This window comes from Galeopterus variegatus, unplaced genomic scaffold, assembly GCF_000696425.1.
Source record: "Galeopterus variegatus unplaced genomic scaffold, G_variegatus-3.0.2 Scaffold279, whole genome shotgun sequence".
NCBI lineage: Eukaryota > Metazoa > Chordata > Mammalia > Dermoptera > Cynocephalidae > Galeopterus > Galeopterus variegatus.
This window is the reverse complement of record NW_007726390.1, coordinates 584,099-599,719: the sequence shown is the minus strand read 5'-3', so window position 1 is coordinate 599,719 and position 15,621 is coordinate 584,099. Positions and strand designations below refer to the sequence as shown.

At 38.6% G+C, this 15,621-nt stretch overlaps 1 protein-coding gene across 1 annotated transcript in view; it reads right to left on the bottom strand.

The window, feature by feature from the left end:
• The window catches only part of TXNDC16 (thioredoxin domain containing 16), an 83,983-nt gene that overhangs the window by 38,302 nt on the left and 30,060 nt on the right, over positions 1-15,621 (bottom strand). The window contains exons 8-9 of the mRNA XM_008566947.1: positions 1,136-1,302; positions 683-743 (exon numbers count right to left, since the gene is read on the bottom strand). Of these exons, the coding sequence (XP_008565169.1) occupies positions 683-743; positions 1,136-1,302 (228 nt within the window). The remainder of the gene's footprint in view (positions 1-682; positions 744-1,135; positions 1,303-15,621) is intronic.

Sequence of the window (15,621 nt, the reverse complement as noted above, 5' to 3'; positions counted from 1 at the left end):
TGCCGGTCCCGGTCCGGTACGGGCGCGACCCTGAGGGTTGCGATCCGTTGCCGGACACGAAGAAAGACCAAAAAAAAGGAAAAAAAAAAAAGAAAAAGATGTTCAACCTCAGTAGTAACAAAGACATGCAAATTAAAACAAGAACTTCTTTTGTCTATAGAAAGGATTTTTTTTTTAAAGATAGTAATGCTCAGTATTGGCAAAGATACATGAGAAACAAGAGATTCCAAACCCTGCTGGTAAAAGTATGACCTTTCTGTAGGGCAATTGGACAATGTATCTTAAAAACTGTCAAAATTCCCATTTCCTTTGACAAATTTCACTTCCAGAAATTTTGTCAAAGAAAAGAATCAGTGATGTCCTAACCAGTGTACAAACATAGGCATTACATCACAAGAGCAAGTAATTAAATATAACTTTAGCTGAAAAGTAGAATATATACCATAATCCAATTTTTCTATAAAAATATATATATACACCCACATATTATATATATATGAACATAGGAAAAGGAGACAGACTGACACATGAAAAAAACATCAAAATGTTAACAGCAATTATCTTTGAATAGTGACAATTTACGCATTTTTTGTCTTTAATAAACATGTATTACTTTAGGACTATATGCATTAACTTTCTTAAAATAAGCAGACATTGTAGACCAATACATAAAACAACTGACCTTTTCTGCTCTTTTGAAGACCACATTAGCATGCTGAGGAATGTTCACTTCCAAAGAGTCCCTTTTTCAAAACAGAAATAAATGTTTTATGTTGCTAATCAAGAATAATAGTCATCCAGTATGTCAATCTAAAATAGAACTATAAGTTCTTATACTAAAAAGTATTTATGAAAAAAGTTACAATTTAGTGACTCTGCGAAATTTTACATGTAAATACAAACCAGATTTTCTAGTCTCCATCTTAATCTACATCTTCATTTAGCAAAGTTTAAAGTTCTAAATTTTAATCAAGCTTACAATTAATGTACAGACTTTAGCTTAGCAACTGGTTCTAACTGTTTTGGAATTGATAAGAGATTTGAGTTTATTTGTACATGATTAGATTACCATATTTTAAAATGTGAAAATATTACAGTTTTGCCAAATATAATGAATATGCAATGTTTAAGATACCTTAACAAGAGTAGAACTCCTGCTTTTCCCAGAAGATGCCAAGCAACCCATTCTGCAGTTCTTCTATCAGCTTCATACGTAGCCTGTCGGCTAACAATAAAAACCAGTGGTAATCCTAGTTCAAGATGAACAGTTGAAACTTGTCGAGGATCTTCAGCAACTTCAGTCTTCATTTAAAAAAGAACAAAATGTCTTGAGTGTTCACTGTATTCCAACATTTGGATTTCAACCTACCTAATTCTTATTAAAGTAAAGTCATGAGTGAAAAACAAGTCTGTGAAATAAATGAAATATTAACAGAAATGAGCTCATAATTTCCTAAGATTAATGATCCCAATGAACCTATATACTTTAAGCATTATAAAACTAATATATTTTATAAAGCATTAAACATAAAATTACAACCATAAAGACTAAGCATATTATAAAGAAACAAACAAAAGTAAATAAATAAAACAGCACGACAATGATAAATAGATAAATATTTCAATAGAAGTAAAATTGATAACTAAGGAATAAACTCTTTCATAAGAATTCAATATTACAAAACAACGAGGAACATCTAAGTTAAGACAGCAGATTGAATACACACATCTAATTTCACTCCTTCCAGAAATCCCAGAAAAACTACAGCAGTGGGGTTTTTAAAAAGAGATAAGCATACAGATGTAAAGAATGGAAAAGAGAAAAGACAGCAAAATTTCAGAAGCTGAAGAACAAAAAAATGACTGACAAAAAATTCTACAAAGCAAAACCCTAAGCCATGTGAAAAGCTAAGGAACAACTCAATTTTAACTGCAGAATCCTAAAATTGCTCAGGAACTGTCTGTTTCTAGTATGTCTGAAACTGGGAGAGAAATATAGGAGAGACAGTGGCAGGAAATTTCTAAAATAAGAAGGAATAGGTCAAAGCTTTTGAGAAGTAGTTAGAATCCTAGATTCCCCTCACCAACTCCATGAGGTTAGGCACCTGTCTCTCCCCCACACCAGCAGAAACCTGGGGGACTTCTGGAACAGCTGGGAATGTGGATACCATGCCCAAATCAAGAAGATTAAGAAATTGAATGTTGAGAAATTCCCCGCCTCGATCCCTCCCCTCTAAGTTCCCAGAATGCTAACAGCCAAGATCTTTGCCCACTAGCAGAAGAGTGTAAGATCCTTTTTCAAGAATTTTGAGTAGCCCCCAAAAGCCTAAAGATATTGACCTTGGATTTCACCAAAAAGCAGCCCAATCCTCATCATACTATAGAGCTGTGAGTCAACAAGTCCCACCAACATTCTCAGAATTTCTAATCAGCTCTGTAGTTTCAAATTCTAAATCATGAACAGATATCCAAGTATTAACAAACATCTGAGGAAAGCCTGTAAAATGAAAGACAGAGACCAGAATGAAAAAATAAATAACATGGAGGAAACACAGACTATGTAAAAAAAAAAAAAAGAAAGGTTTAAAAACTACTGTTGATAACCTCTAGGGGACAGAAAGACACTGCATCCATAAAGAACTGAAAAATAAAGTTGAATAAATCTCCCAGAAAGCAGAACAGAGATAGATGGAAGATAGGAGAGAATTGAAAAATGAACTCAAGAGTTCCAACATCCAAATAATAGGAGTCATAGAAGGAGAGATGAGGGAAAATAAAGATAAGAAATCATCACTGAAATAAACACAAAATTTTCCCACAACTGAAGGACATGAATTGCCACATTGAAAGAGCCCAGTGATAACCAATATAGTGAATACAGCAGGTATATATAGGAAGATGCATTCTTGAAAACTTTACAATTACTGAGGATATTTTTTTTTAGAAAAAGATCCTAAAAGTTTCCAGAGAGAATCCTAAACTTACCCATGTTAGGTAGAATTTTAAGATGGCCTGCAATATTCCTGACCCTTAGTGAACAAGTCTTGTATAATCCCCTCTCTTTGAGTGTGGGTAGGACCCATGGATTGCCATTCCCTTGATTAGCTTCTATTCCTAAGAGTCTCTTGTAGCACACTTAGGAAGTAGGATTGTTCCACTGGCTTTGAAAGAGTAAGCTGCAACATTGTGAGAGGGCCATGTGGTGAGGAATTGAGAGCAGCATGTGGGAACTGAAAGCAACTCCTGGCCAACAGCCAGTAAGAAAATGGAGATCCGAGTCCTACAACCATACGGAACTGAATTCTGCCAAATACCTAGATAGATGGAACAGTCGGAGGAAGTGGAAAACTTGGTTTCTTCTCTGTGTATTTGAAGAGCTATCAGTAATTCAGTATTATAAATTGAAAAGGAAGAACAAGCAGTAAGAGTCGAGATTTGGCAAGGGGCCAGATCATTGAAAATCACGTACATCTTGCTAAGAAAATAGGGCCTTATTGTGCAAATAAGGTGAAGCCATTTATAAACTGTAAGAATTACTGTAACATGACCATGTATTTTTAAAATATCACTTTGTCAGCAATGGAGAGAATGAACTTAAAGGGAGTCGTGATTTTTGTGACATGTATATTTGGTCTTTTCTGGCGTACAACACCTAAAATCTTTGGAATCTCCAAAGTGACAAGTGCCTTTTTGTATGCCTTAATGAGGTGACTGATGGCTGGCAACCCTTGAGAAGCTTCAGGATGGGGGCTGGTCCACAGAAAGACCAGACAGGATTAGAGGGTTGGGACTTTTGGCTCTAACCCCCCAACCTCCAGGGAGGGAAGAGGGGCTGAAGGTTAAATTGATCACCATAGCCAATGATTTATTCAGCCATGCCTATGTAATAAAGCCTCCATAAAAACACAAAAGGACAAAGCTCAGAGAGTTTCTAGGTAGCTGAACACATGGAGGTTCCTACAGAGGGCATGGAAGCTCTGCCCCCCTTCTGCCATACCTCATGCTATCCATCTCTTCATCTGTGTTATTTGTCATATCTTTTATAATAAACTGGTAAACTTAAGTATTTTCCTAAGTTCTGGTAGTCACTCTAGCAAATTAATCAAACTCAAGGAGGGAGTCAGGGGACCCCTAACTTGAAGCCAGTCAGTCAGAAATTCCAGAGTCCCTGACTTGTGACTGGCATCTGAATTGGGGACAGTTTTATGAGACTGAGCCCTCAACCAGTGGTATCGGATGCTATCTCCAGGTAGATGGCATCAGAACTGAACTGGATTAGAAGACACCCAGCTGGTGTCCCCTTCAGACTTGGTTGCTTGCTTGCTGGTAGGGAAAAAATCTCCACACATCTGGTGTCAGAAGCATGTTGTGAGAGAATAGTGGGAGAAATAAAGTTGGCTTTTTCTACACAGGAGTGAAAACAGGGATAGAAACAAGATCAGTTGCTATTATTAAAATAGCACATATGAAATATGGTGAGGACCTAGATTAAAAGCATTGAGTCAAAATAAAGAGTTTGAAAGACATTTTAAGATATAAAATGAGTTGCAAGGAGATGTAGGAATTGAGGATGTTTTCCCAGTTTTCTGCCCTGAATGTCTGTTTAGTAAAATAATCAAGATAGTGGAGAAAGAACAGGTGGTGAAGGACAACTCAAAGTTGGAGGTGTTCAACTTAAGGAGAGATAAATCTAATTAGTAGTTAGATATGAGGGTACTTCAAAAAGCTCATGTAAAAATATGATTGAAAGATAATACAATCTTTCCATGAACTTTCTGAAGTACCCTACCCTTATATATGGGACAGGAGCTCCAAAGAAACACATAACCTTAAAACACAGATTTAAGAATCTGTGTAGTTAATTCCATAGAAACAGATGAGATAACTTGGAAGTTGTGTTTCAAGGGTCTATCACTGTGAAGCAAAGCACTCCAAAACCTGGTGGCTTAAAATAATAAGAATCATTTATTTTTCTCATATATCTGCAAGTTCATCTCTGCTCCACATGGCATTAGTGGGCTATTTCAACTGGGGACTGAAAATTACAATTTAAAGATAGCTCGTACACAGGGCTAGCAAACTGTTGCTGATTATGAGAAGCTCAGCCAGGGCTGTGGGCTAGGGGCCTTGATTCCTCTTCACATGGACTTCTCCTCAGGCTGCTTAGTCTAACAGCAAGGTAGTTCAGTAACCAAAGAGACCCAAGGCAGAAACACATGACATTGTTTGACATATAGCCTCAGAAGTCATATAGCATCACTTCAGCCTCATTCTGTTGTTCATGGCAGTTACAAACCCCCAACCAGGTTCAAGAAGAAAGGACATGAACTCATCACTCCATAGGCACAGTGACAAGGTCACATGATAAGCTTATGGGATGGGAGGTATTGTTGCATCTTTGGGAAATATAATCAAAGTCTGATGGGATAATGCTTTGGAGTCTTAGAGAGAGGAGTGTATTTTGTATGTGGGAGGGATGTGAATTATTATAGCCAGTAGTCTGCCCTCTGTCCACAAAAACTCACATCCCTCCCACATACAAAATTACATTTCTCTCTCTAAGACACCCAAAGCCGCATTGCATCAGACTTTGAGATCAGTACAAAGTCTAATATATCATTTACATTCAATTACAGGTGCAGGTAAGGCTCCTCTAGTATGGTCCCTTGTATATAGCTCCTTGAGAACTATTCCTCTCAATCTGAAGACCTGTGAACTAAAGAGACAAATTACTTGTCCCCAATACATACTCAACACACAGTGATGGAACAGGTATAGAATAACCACGTTATACACTCCTGTTTGAAAGGGGGAAAAACAGAGGCATTCAATAGTCACTGGACCATAGTGATTCTGAAGTCCATCCAGGCTTGTTATTAGGGTTCAGTTCTACTCCCTGAGGAGTGCTCTCTTGAAGCTCTTGGTTACAAACTCTGGGCTCTTGTTTGCCCTCCAATTCATCCTTCCTTTTTTACAAAGAAAAAGGAGCCTGTGCTTGCAGCTGAGTGGATTTCATAGCCTCTTCCGGCAAATAGAAATTTGAGGGTCTAATGTCCTCTTATTTTGTGCTATTTCTGAGGCTTTCCATACAAGCTGATATAATTCTTTTAAAATCTGGGCATTTCTTAATTATAAATTTATAATCCATTCCATTAGATAAAACCAAAATCACAAATGTATTTGATAGGTAAAGAAAGGAAAAGAGTAGTATTATAAAAATTATAACTAAATAAAATATATAATAGAAATAGAAATTAGCATGAAAATACAGAAAAGTGACAGAAATACTCTTGCATTGGGGTGAGATTAGCAATATTTTTCTAAAATTCATGTATTACTTTAAATTACTGAAATTACTTTTAAAAAGTATTATGAGGCTATTATAAAAATTATATGCAAATCAATTGGATAATCTAGAAGAAATGGTAAATTTCTAGAACCATACAAACTACCAAGACTAAATCATGAAGAAATAGAAAATATGAACAGATCTGTAACTAGTAAGAAGAGTGAATCAGTAATCAAAAACCTCGCAACAAAAAAAAGCCCAAGACCAGATGGCTTCACTGAAAATTCTAACAAACATTTAAAGAGGAATTAACACCAATTCTTCTCAAACTCTTGCAAAAAAACTGAAGAGTTGGGAACACTTCCAAACTTATTTTATGAGGTCAGCATTACCCTGATACCAAAGTCAGACACGGATACCATAAGAAAATTACAGACCAATATCCCTGATGAATACTGACATAAAAATCCTTAAAAAAACTCTAGCAAAAAGAATTCAACAGCACATTAAAAAGATCACTCATCATGAGCAAGTAGGATTTACCCCTGAGATGCAAGGATGGTTCACATACAAATATCAATTAATGTAATGTATCACATTGACAGAACAAAGGACAAAAATCACATGATCAACTTAACTCATGCTAGAAAAGCATCTGAACAAATTCAACACACTTTCGTGATAAAAAAAAAAACTCTCAACAAACTAAGAATAGAAAGAAGTTACCACAAGATAATAAAGGCCAATATGAAAAGACCCAGCCAATATCATTCAATGGTGAAAACTGAAAGCTTTCCCTCTAAGATCAAGAACAAGTCAAGGATGCCCATTCTCACCACTTTTATTCAACATAGTATTGGAGATCCTAGTCAGAGCAATTAGGCAAGAAAAAGAAATAAAAGGCATCCAAATTGGAAAGGAAGAAGTAAAATTGTCCTGTTCACAAATAACATGATCTCATATAGAGAAAACTCTAAAGATTCTACAAAAAACAAACAACACACACACACACTCACACACACACACCAAAAAAAAAAAAAATCCCATGAAAACTAATAAACAAATTCAGCAAAAGTGCAGTATACAAAATCAACATTCAGAGAGAGTGGAGAAAGAAAGCCAACTAGAAGGATCCACTGCTCCTCTCTCCCACAAAGACAGAACACATCAAATACACAACTACATTTGGGCAAAAGTAACTGAAAGAGACAGCTGGAACATATCAGAGGAGTAGCAGAGACACTGGTGAGTGCAGAAACTCAGGATAGGCACACAGAGAGTGAAAGAAAATTCCTGGCCTCCACCACTCCTGTGCCTCAACTGGAAGTAGCAAGGACAGGAGAAATTTTTGTCTACAGGATAGAGGTAAGCCAGCGCTACACCATGGGCCCAGTGGCCCAAACCAAAGGGGAATTATATTGCCCTGGCAGGCCACGCCCAGTGTGAGGAATTGCTGGGAGGCCATGTGACTACATTGATCCAAGGAAGGGGTTTGTGCTGACCTTCCCCCACTCCCCAGGTCCCAGGCTGCTGCAGCAGTGGCCACTTTGGGATTGGACCCAACGCCCAAGTGTATTTTGCTTTGGGACCCAATATCCCCAGTGGTTTCATAGATGTAAGGCCCCACCAGACCCCATGTGGGATCTTCTACACCTGAATCCATGTATAGACCCTGAACTCCAGTGGGGAGGCAGTGGAGGCCCCCCACACCTCTCTCGGGGTACAGACCCCCCCCCACGCAGTACCAGTGAGCCAACCCAGGGCTACCTGCACCAGAAAGGGGGCTGCAGAGGGACCTGGAATCTCAAGGGCACAGGGGCATGAATTCTCCAGAGACAACTGATCAGGGCCTACTGCCACTGCCAGTGGCCCCACCCTCTTTGATGAAGTTTCCTTGCAACTCTCACAACTGTGCGGAGTTACTACTTGGCTCAAGCAGACCCACTCAGTCCTGCACACCCCAATAAGAAGGCTATGGAGGCTTCTCACGCCTACCTCAGAGACACAGACCACCACATACAGCACCTGTAAGCCCACACAGGGCCACCTGTCCCAGCATGGGGGGGCTTCAGAGGGACTCAGCATCTCCCTTGGAGGCATAGAAGACTGCCTATAGCCCCAGCAACCTCTCACGGGGCAGCCCACCCCAGCTAAGGAGCTCCAGAGTGATTGAGCACCTCTCTTGGGGTCAGAGGGGCCTGCCCACAAACACAACGACCTCACCCACAGTGGCACACTTTAGCTGAGCAGCTGCAGAGAACACTGGTGTGAAGGTTAATTCTAGCTGTCAACTTGGTTAAATGAAGGAATGCTGAGAAATCTGGTAAAGCTATCTTTTTAGGTGTGTCTATGAGGATGTTTCCAGCAGAGATTACTATGAGAGTCTGAGTGGACTGGGTGGGAAAGACCACCCTCAACATGGGTGGGAACCATCCAATCTGCTAGAGATCCAGAGAGAACAAAAGACAGAGGAAAAAGGTGAATCTCTAGATCTGCTGGAGCTGGGATACACTCTTCTCTCCTGTCTGTGGACATCAGAGTTTGAGACTCTTCAGCTTTTGGGTTCCAGAACTTACACCAAGGACACCATCAGCTTCTCTGGTCTTGAGGCCTTTGGACTGGACTGAGCCATGCTACCAGCATCCAGTCTATAGACAGACTATCGTGGGACTTTTCTTCACAGTCGCGTGAATTTATTCCTCTAATAAATCCCTCTCATATAATTATAACATATCCTATTGATTCTGTCTCTCTGGAGAACCCTCACTAATATACCTGGCATCCCTTTTGGGGGCATAGGGTCCCGCACACAACCATAGTAACTTTACCCAGAGCAGCCTACTCTGGCTGAGGTGCTGCAGAGAGACCCAACATCTCTCTTAGAGACACAGAGTCCTGCCCATGACTACAGTAGCCTCACCCAGAGTGTCCACACCAGCTGAACAGCTACAGAGGGCCTCAGCACCCCTCTTGGGGGCAAAAGTTTCCACCAAAAACTGTTACCACCTCACCCAAGGTAGCACACTCCAACAGTGGTGCTGCAAAGCAATCCAGTATCCCTCTGGAAAGTGCAGGGCCCCACCCATGAACCCAACCCCCTCACCCAGAGTGGCCACTTCAATGGTGAAATTGCAGAGCACTCCAATATCTCTCTTGGAGGCACAGACTCCTATCCACAGCTGCAGCAACCTCACCCAGTGTTGCCCACTTCAGATACAGAGCTGCACAGCATCCCAACTCATCCTTTGGGGGTACAATGTCCAGCCCAAAGCCCCAGTGACTCCACTGAGTCACCTACTCTAGATGAGGAGCTGCTAAGCATCTCATTATCTCCATCAAAGTCCAAGAGGCTAATATTGAGCCCCAGAAATACTGCACAGAGTCACCCATTTAAACTGAGGTGCTTCAGAGCACCCCAGTGCACCTATCAGAGTCACGGTATTCTGTCCAGGGTACCAATAAGACCACCTAGGGTCACCAACTTCAGCTGAGGAGCAACAGGACACCCTGGTGCTTCTCCCAAGAACTCGAGACTTCACCCATGACCTTGATGACTCAACCCAGTGTCACTCATTTCAGCAAGCAACTGCCAAACACCCCAGCAACTGGGCCACAGAGGCACTCACAGACAACTTCAATGTTGAATACTCTTGAAGCAATCACACAGAGACTACATTACTGCATCTACACAGAAGCAAACATAAAACACCCTATTCAATTGTCACTATGGGGCACATCTACAAGGAGGGAGTCTCTCCCCTCAAAAGCTTCTCCAGAGAATTAGAAGAAGCAACTCCTCTACCAGATGCTCAGACATCAATGTAGAGATACTAAAAATAAGAAAAAATGACACCACAAAAGAATACAATAATTCTCTAGTAGCAGACCCCAAGCAATAGGAAACCTAACAAATGCCTGGAAAGGAATTTCAAACACTAATATTAAGGAAACTCAATGAGATGTAAAGAAAAGTCAGATAGACAACATGATGAAATCAGAAAAGCAATCCAGGATCTGAAGGAAGAATTCAATAAAGAGATAGATATCTTAAAAACGCAACCAAGCAGAACTCTTAGAACTGAAGAATATATTCAATGAAATAAAAGATAAACCAAGAGATTAAGCAACATGCTAGAGTAAGCAGAAGAAAGAATTTCTGAACTCAGACAGGATTTTTGAAATAACCGAGGTGGACAAAAAAAGAAAAATAAATTTTAAAAATTGATGAAAGCCTATGAGATCTCCACAACAGCCTTAGCATATAAACATCCAAATTATGAATGTTTCAGAAGGGAAATAGGAAGGAAAAGGCACAGACAACCTGCTTAACAAAATAAGAGCTGAAAAATTCCAAAGTACCAGGAGAGATATGGACTTCCAGATATAAGAGGTTCAAAGATCCCCAAAAGATTCAACCCCAAAAGGTCCTCCCCAAGACACATTGTAATCAAATTATCAAAAGTCAAAGACAAAGAGAGAATTCTAAAAACAGCAAGAGAAAAGCATCAAGTTACCTCTAAGGGAATCCCCATCAAACTAACAGCAGATTTCTCATCAGAAACCTTACAGGCCAGAGGAGAAAGGGGTGATATATTCAAAGCACTAAAAGAAAAAAAGTGCCAGCAAAGAATACTATAACCAGCAAAGGTATCCTTCAAAAATGAAGGAGAAATAGTATCCTTCCCAGACAAACAAAAACTGCAGGAATTCACCATCACAAGACTGGTCTTATGAGAATTTCTCAAGAGAGTCCTATATCTGGAATCCAAAGAATGATAATCATTGTTATGAATACATGAGAAGGAAAAAACCTACTAGTAGAGCAGATACATAAACAAGAGCAAGAAACTATATCTTATCACTACTAAAAACCAAACACCAAAAAAAAAAAAAAATAATAATAATAATAAAGGGAAAAGTTAGAAACAAAAGATATGTAAAATAATCATAAAAAGTCAATAAATGGCAGGAGTAAGGTAATACTTTCAATAACAACCCTGAATAGAAATGGATTGAATTCCCCATTTAAAAGTTATAGATTGGCTGAATGGATTAAAAAATTAAACCCAACTATAAGCTGCCCACAAGAAACTCACTTCACCTGTTAAGACACACACAGACTAATAGTGAAAGGATAGAAAGATATATACAACACAAATGGAAACTAAAAATGAGCAAGAGTAGCTATACTTACTTCAGATAAAACAGACTTTATACAAAAAACTATAAAAATAGACAAAGAAGTTCATCGTATAATGATAAAGGGATCAGTACACCAAGAGGATATAATAATTGTAAATATATATGCACTCAATATCAGATAACCCGGATATATAAAGCAAACGTAAAGAGAGGGATAGAACACAATACAATAATAGTTGGGGACTTCAACCCCCTCTCTTAGAATTGGACAGATGATCTAGATGACAAATCAGCAAATGTTGGATTTAAACTACATTTTAGACCAAATAGACTTCGCAGACATCTACAAAACATTTCATCCAACAACTACAGAATATACATTCTTATCATCAGCACATGGAACATTCTCCAGTATAGACCACATGTTAAGCCACAAGTCAAGTCTCAACAAATTTTAAAAAACTGAAATCATTTCAAGCATCGTTTCAGACCACAATTAGAAATCAATAACAAGTGTAACTTTGGAAACTATACAAATACTTGGAAACTAAACAACAAACTCCTGAACAACCTATGGGTCAAAGAAGAAATTAAGCAGGATATCAAAAAAATTTCTTGGAACAAGTCAAAATAAAAATACATCACATCAAAACCTATGGGATATGGCAAAAGCAGTACTAAGAGAGAAATTTATTGCAATAAGTGCTTACATCAAAAGAATAGAAAGACTTCAAATAAACAACCTAATGTTACACCTCAAAGAACTAGAAAAATAAGAACAACCCAATCCCAAAATGCAATAAGTGCTTACATCAAAAGAATAGAAAGACTTCAAATAAACAACCTAATGTTACACCTCAAAGAACTAGAAAAATAAGAACAACCCAATCCCAAAATTAGTTAACAGAAAAAAAATCATAAAAATCAGAACAGAGTTCTAACAGAGTTTAAAAAGTTAAAAAAAGAACAGAGTTCTTTTGGGTCATGAAATAGATCCAAAAGTGATACAAAATATTAATGAAATAAAAAGCTGACTTTTTGAGAAGATAAACAAAATTGGCAAACCATTAGCTAGACTAAGAAGAGAGAAGACCCAAATAACAAAAATCAGAAACGAAAAAGGAGACATTAGAAATGATACCAAAGAAATACAAAGAATCAATGGAGACTATTATGAACAAAATTATGCCAACAAATTTGAAAATCTGGGGGAAATGGACAAATTTCTGGACACACACAATCTACCAAGGCTAAACCAAGAAGAAATAGAAAACCTGGACAGACCCAATAACAAGCAATAATATTGAATCTATAATCAGTAGTCTCCCAATACAGAAAAGCCCAGGACTGGATGGTTTCACTGCTGAATTCTACCAAACTTCTAAAGAAGAATTAATGCCACTTCTTTTCAAACTATTCCAAAAAAATAGAAACAGAGGGTAATCTCCCAAACTCATTCTACCAGGCCAGCATCATTCTGATACCAAGATCACACAAAGACACAACAAAAATAAAACAAGCCAATATTCTTGATGAACACTGATGCAAAAATTCTCAACAAACTACTAGCAAACAGAATTCAACTGCACATCAAAGAGATTATACACCATTATCAACTGGGATTCATTCCAGGGGTGCAAGGATGGTTCAACATAGTTCAATAGGGGCCGGCCCGGTGGCGCACTGGATAGTGCGCCGCTTGGGAAGCGCGGCGGCGCTCCCGCCCGAGGGTTCGGATCCCACATACAGACCGGTTCCCGCTCACTGGCTGAGCAAGGCGCGGGAGCAACACCGAGGGGTGCGATCCTGTTGCCGGTCCCGGTCTGGTACGGGGGCGACACTGAGGGTTGCAATCCGTTGCTGGACATGGAAAAAGACAAAAAAACCAAAAAAACAAACAAAAAAAAAACATAGTTCAATAAATGTGATATACTACATCAACAAAATGAAGGATGAAAACCATATGAACATCCCAGTAAATGCAGAAAAAGCATTTGACAAAATTCAATATCCCTTCATGATAAAGACTCTCAACAAATTAGGCACAGAAGGAAAGCCTCAACACAATAAAAGCCATGTATACAAACCAATATCCTGAATGGGGAAAAATTGAAAGCTTTTCCTTTAAAAACAGGAACAAGACAAGCATGCCCACTTTCACCACTCCTGTTCAACACAGTAGTGGAAGTTTTAGCCAGAGCAATCAAGCAAGAGGAAAAAAATAAGGGCATCCAAATAAGAAAAGACAAAATCAAATTGTCCCTGTTTGCAGATGATATAATCTTATGTACAGAAAAACCTGAAGACTCCACCAAAAAAACTCTTAGATCTCATAAACAATTTCAGTAAAGTTGCAAGTTACAAAATCAATATACAAAAATCAGTAGCATTTCTATACACCAACAATGAACTAGCAGAAAAAAGACATCAAGAAAGAAAGCCCATTTACAACAGCTATCAAAAAAATAAAATCCCTATGAATAGATTTAACCAAGGAGGTGAATGATATCTACAATAAAAACCACAAAACACTGATTAAAGAGGACACAAAAAAATGGAAAGACATTACATGTTCATGGATTGGAAGAATTAATGTGGAAATGTCCATACTACCCAAAGCAATCTATAGACTCAACAAAATCTCCATCAAAATACCACTGGCATTCTTCACAGAAATAGAAAAAATAATACTAAAATTTATGTGGAATGACAAAAGACCCTGAATAGCCACAGCAATCTTGAGCAAAAAAAAAAAAAATAAAGCTGGAAGCATTACACTATCTGACTTCAAAATACACTGCAAAGCTATAATAATCAAACGAGCATGGTAGTGGCATAAGAACAGACACATGGACCAATGAAACAGAACTGAGATATTAGGGCCGGCCTGGTGGTACACTTGGTTGAGTGCGGTGCTTGGGAGCGCGGTGGCGCTCCCGGCGAGGGTTCGGAGACCGGTCCGCTCACTGGCTGAGCGCGGTGCTGAGTGCGGTGCGGGCGCGACACTGAGGGTTGTGATCCCGTTACCAGTCACGAAAAAAGACAAAAAGGAAAAGAAAAAAAAAAAGAACTGAGATATTAACACATGTATTTACAAAGGTGCCAAGAACATACATTGGGGAAAGAACAACCTCTATAAATGGTGCTGGGATAACTGGATATCCATGTGTGGAAGAATGAAACTAGACCCCTATCTCTCACCATATACCAAAATCAACTCAAAATAGAAAAAAGACTTAAATATAAGACCTGAAACCATAAAACTTCTAGAAGAAAACACAGGGGAAATGCTTCAGGATGTTGGACTGGGCAACAACTTTATGAACAAGACTCTCAAAATACAGGCAACAAAAGAAAAAATAAACAAATGAAACTGAAAACCTTCTGCACGGCAAAGGAAACAATCAACAGAGTGAAAAGGAACATACAAAATGGAAGAAAATATCTGCAAACTATGCATCTGATAAGGGATTAATATCCAGAATATACAAGGAACTCAAAGAACATAATAATAAAAAAGAATCTGATTTAAAAATGGGCAAAGGAGCTGAATAGACATTTCTCAAAAGAAGACATACAAATCGTGACAGACACATGAAAAATGCTCAGCATCACTAATCATCAGAGAAACGCAAATCAAAACTGCATTGAGATATCATCTCATCCCAGTTAGACTGGCTATTATCAAAAAGACAGAAAATAACAAATGCTGGCAGATGAGGAGAAAGGGGAACACTTATACACTGTTGATGGGATTTTAAATCAGTACAGCCAGTATGGAGGTTTCTCAAACAACCAAAGATAGAACTACCATACAATCCAGCAATCCTGCTACTGGTATATACCCAAAGGAATGGAAATCATCATATCAAAGAGATACCTGCACTCCCACGTTTATCGCAGCTCTATTCACAATAGCTAAGATATAGAACCAACCTAAATGTCCATTGATGGAAGACTGGATAAAGAAAATGTGGTCTGTATACACAATGGAATACTACTCAACCATTAAAAAAAGAATGAAATGTTGCTATTTGCAGCAGCATAGATGAGCTTGGAAAAAATTATGTTAAGTGAAATAAACAAGGCACAGAAAGAGAAATACTGTATGTTCTCACTCATAAGTGGGAGAGAAAGGAAGGAAGGAAAGAAGGAAGGAAGGAAGGAAGGAAGGAAGGAAGGAAGGGAGG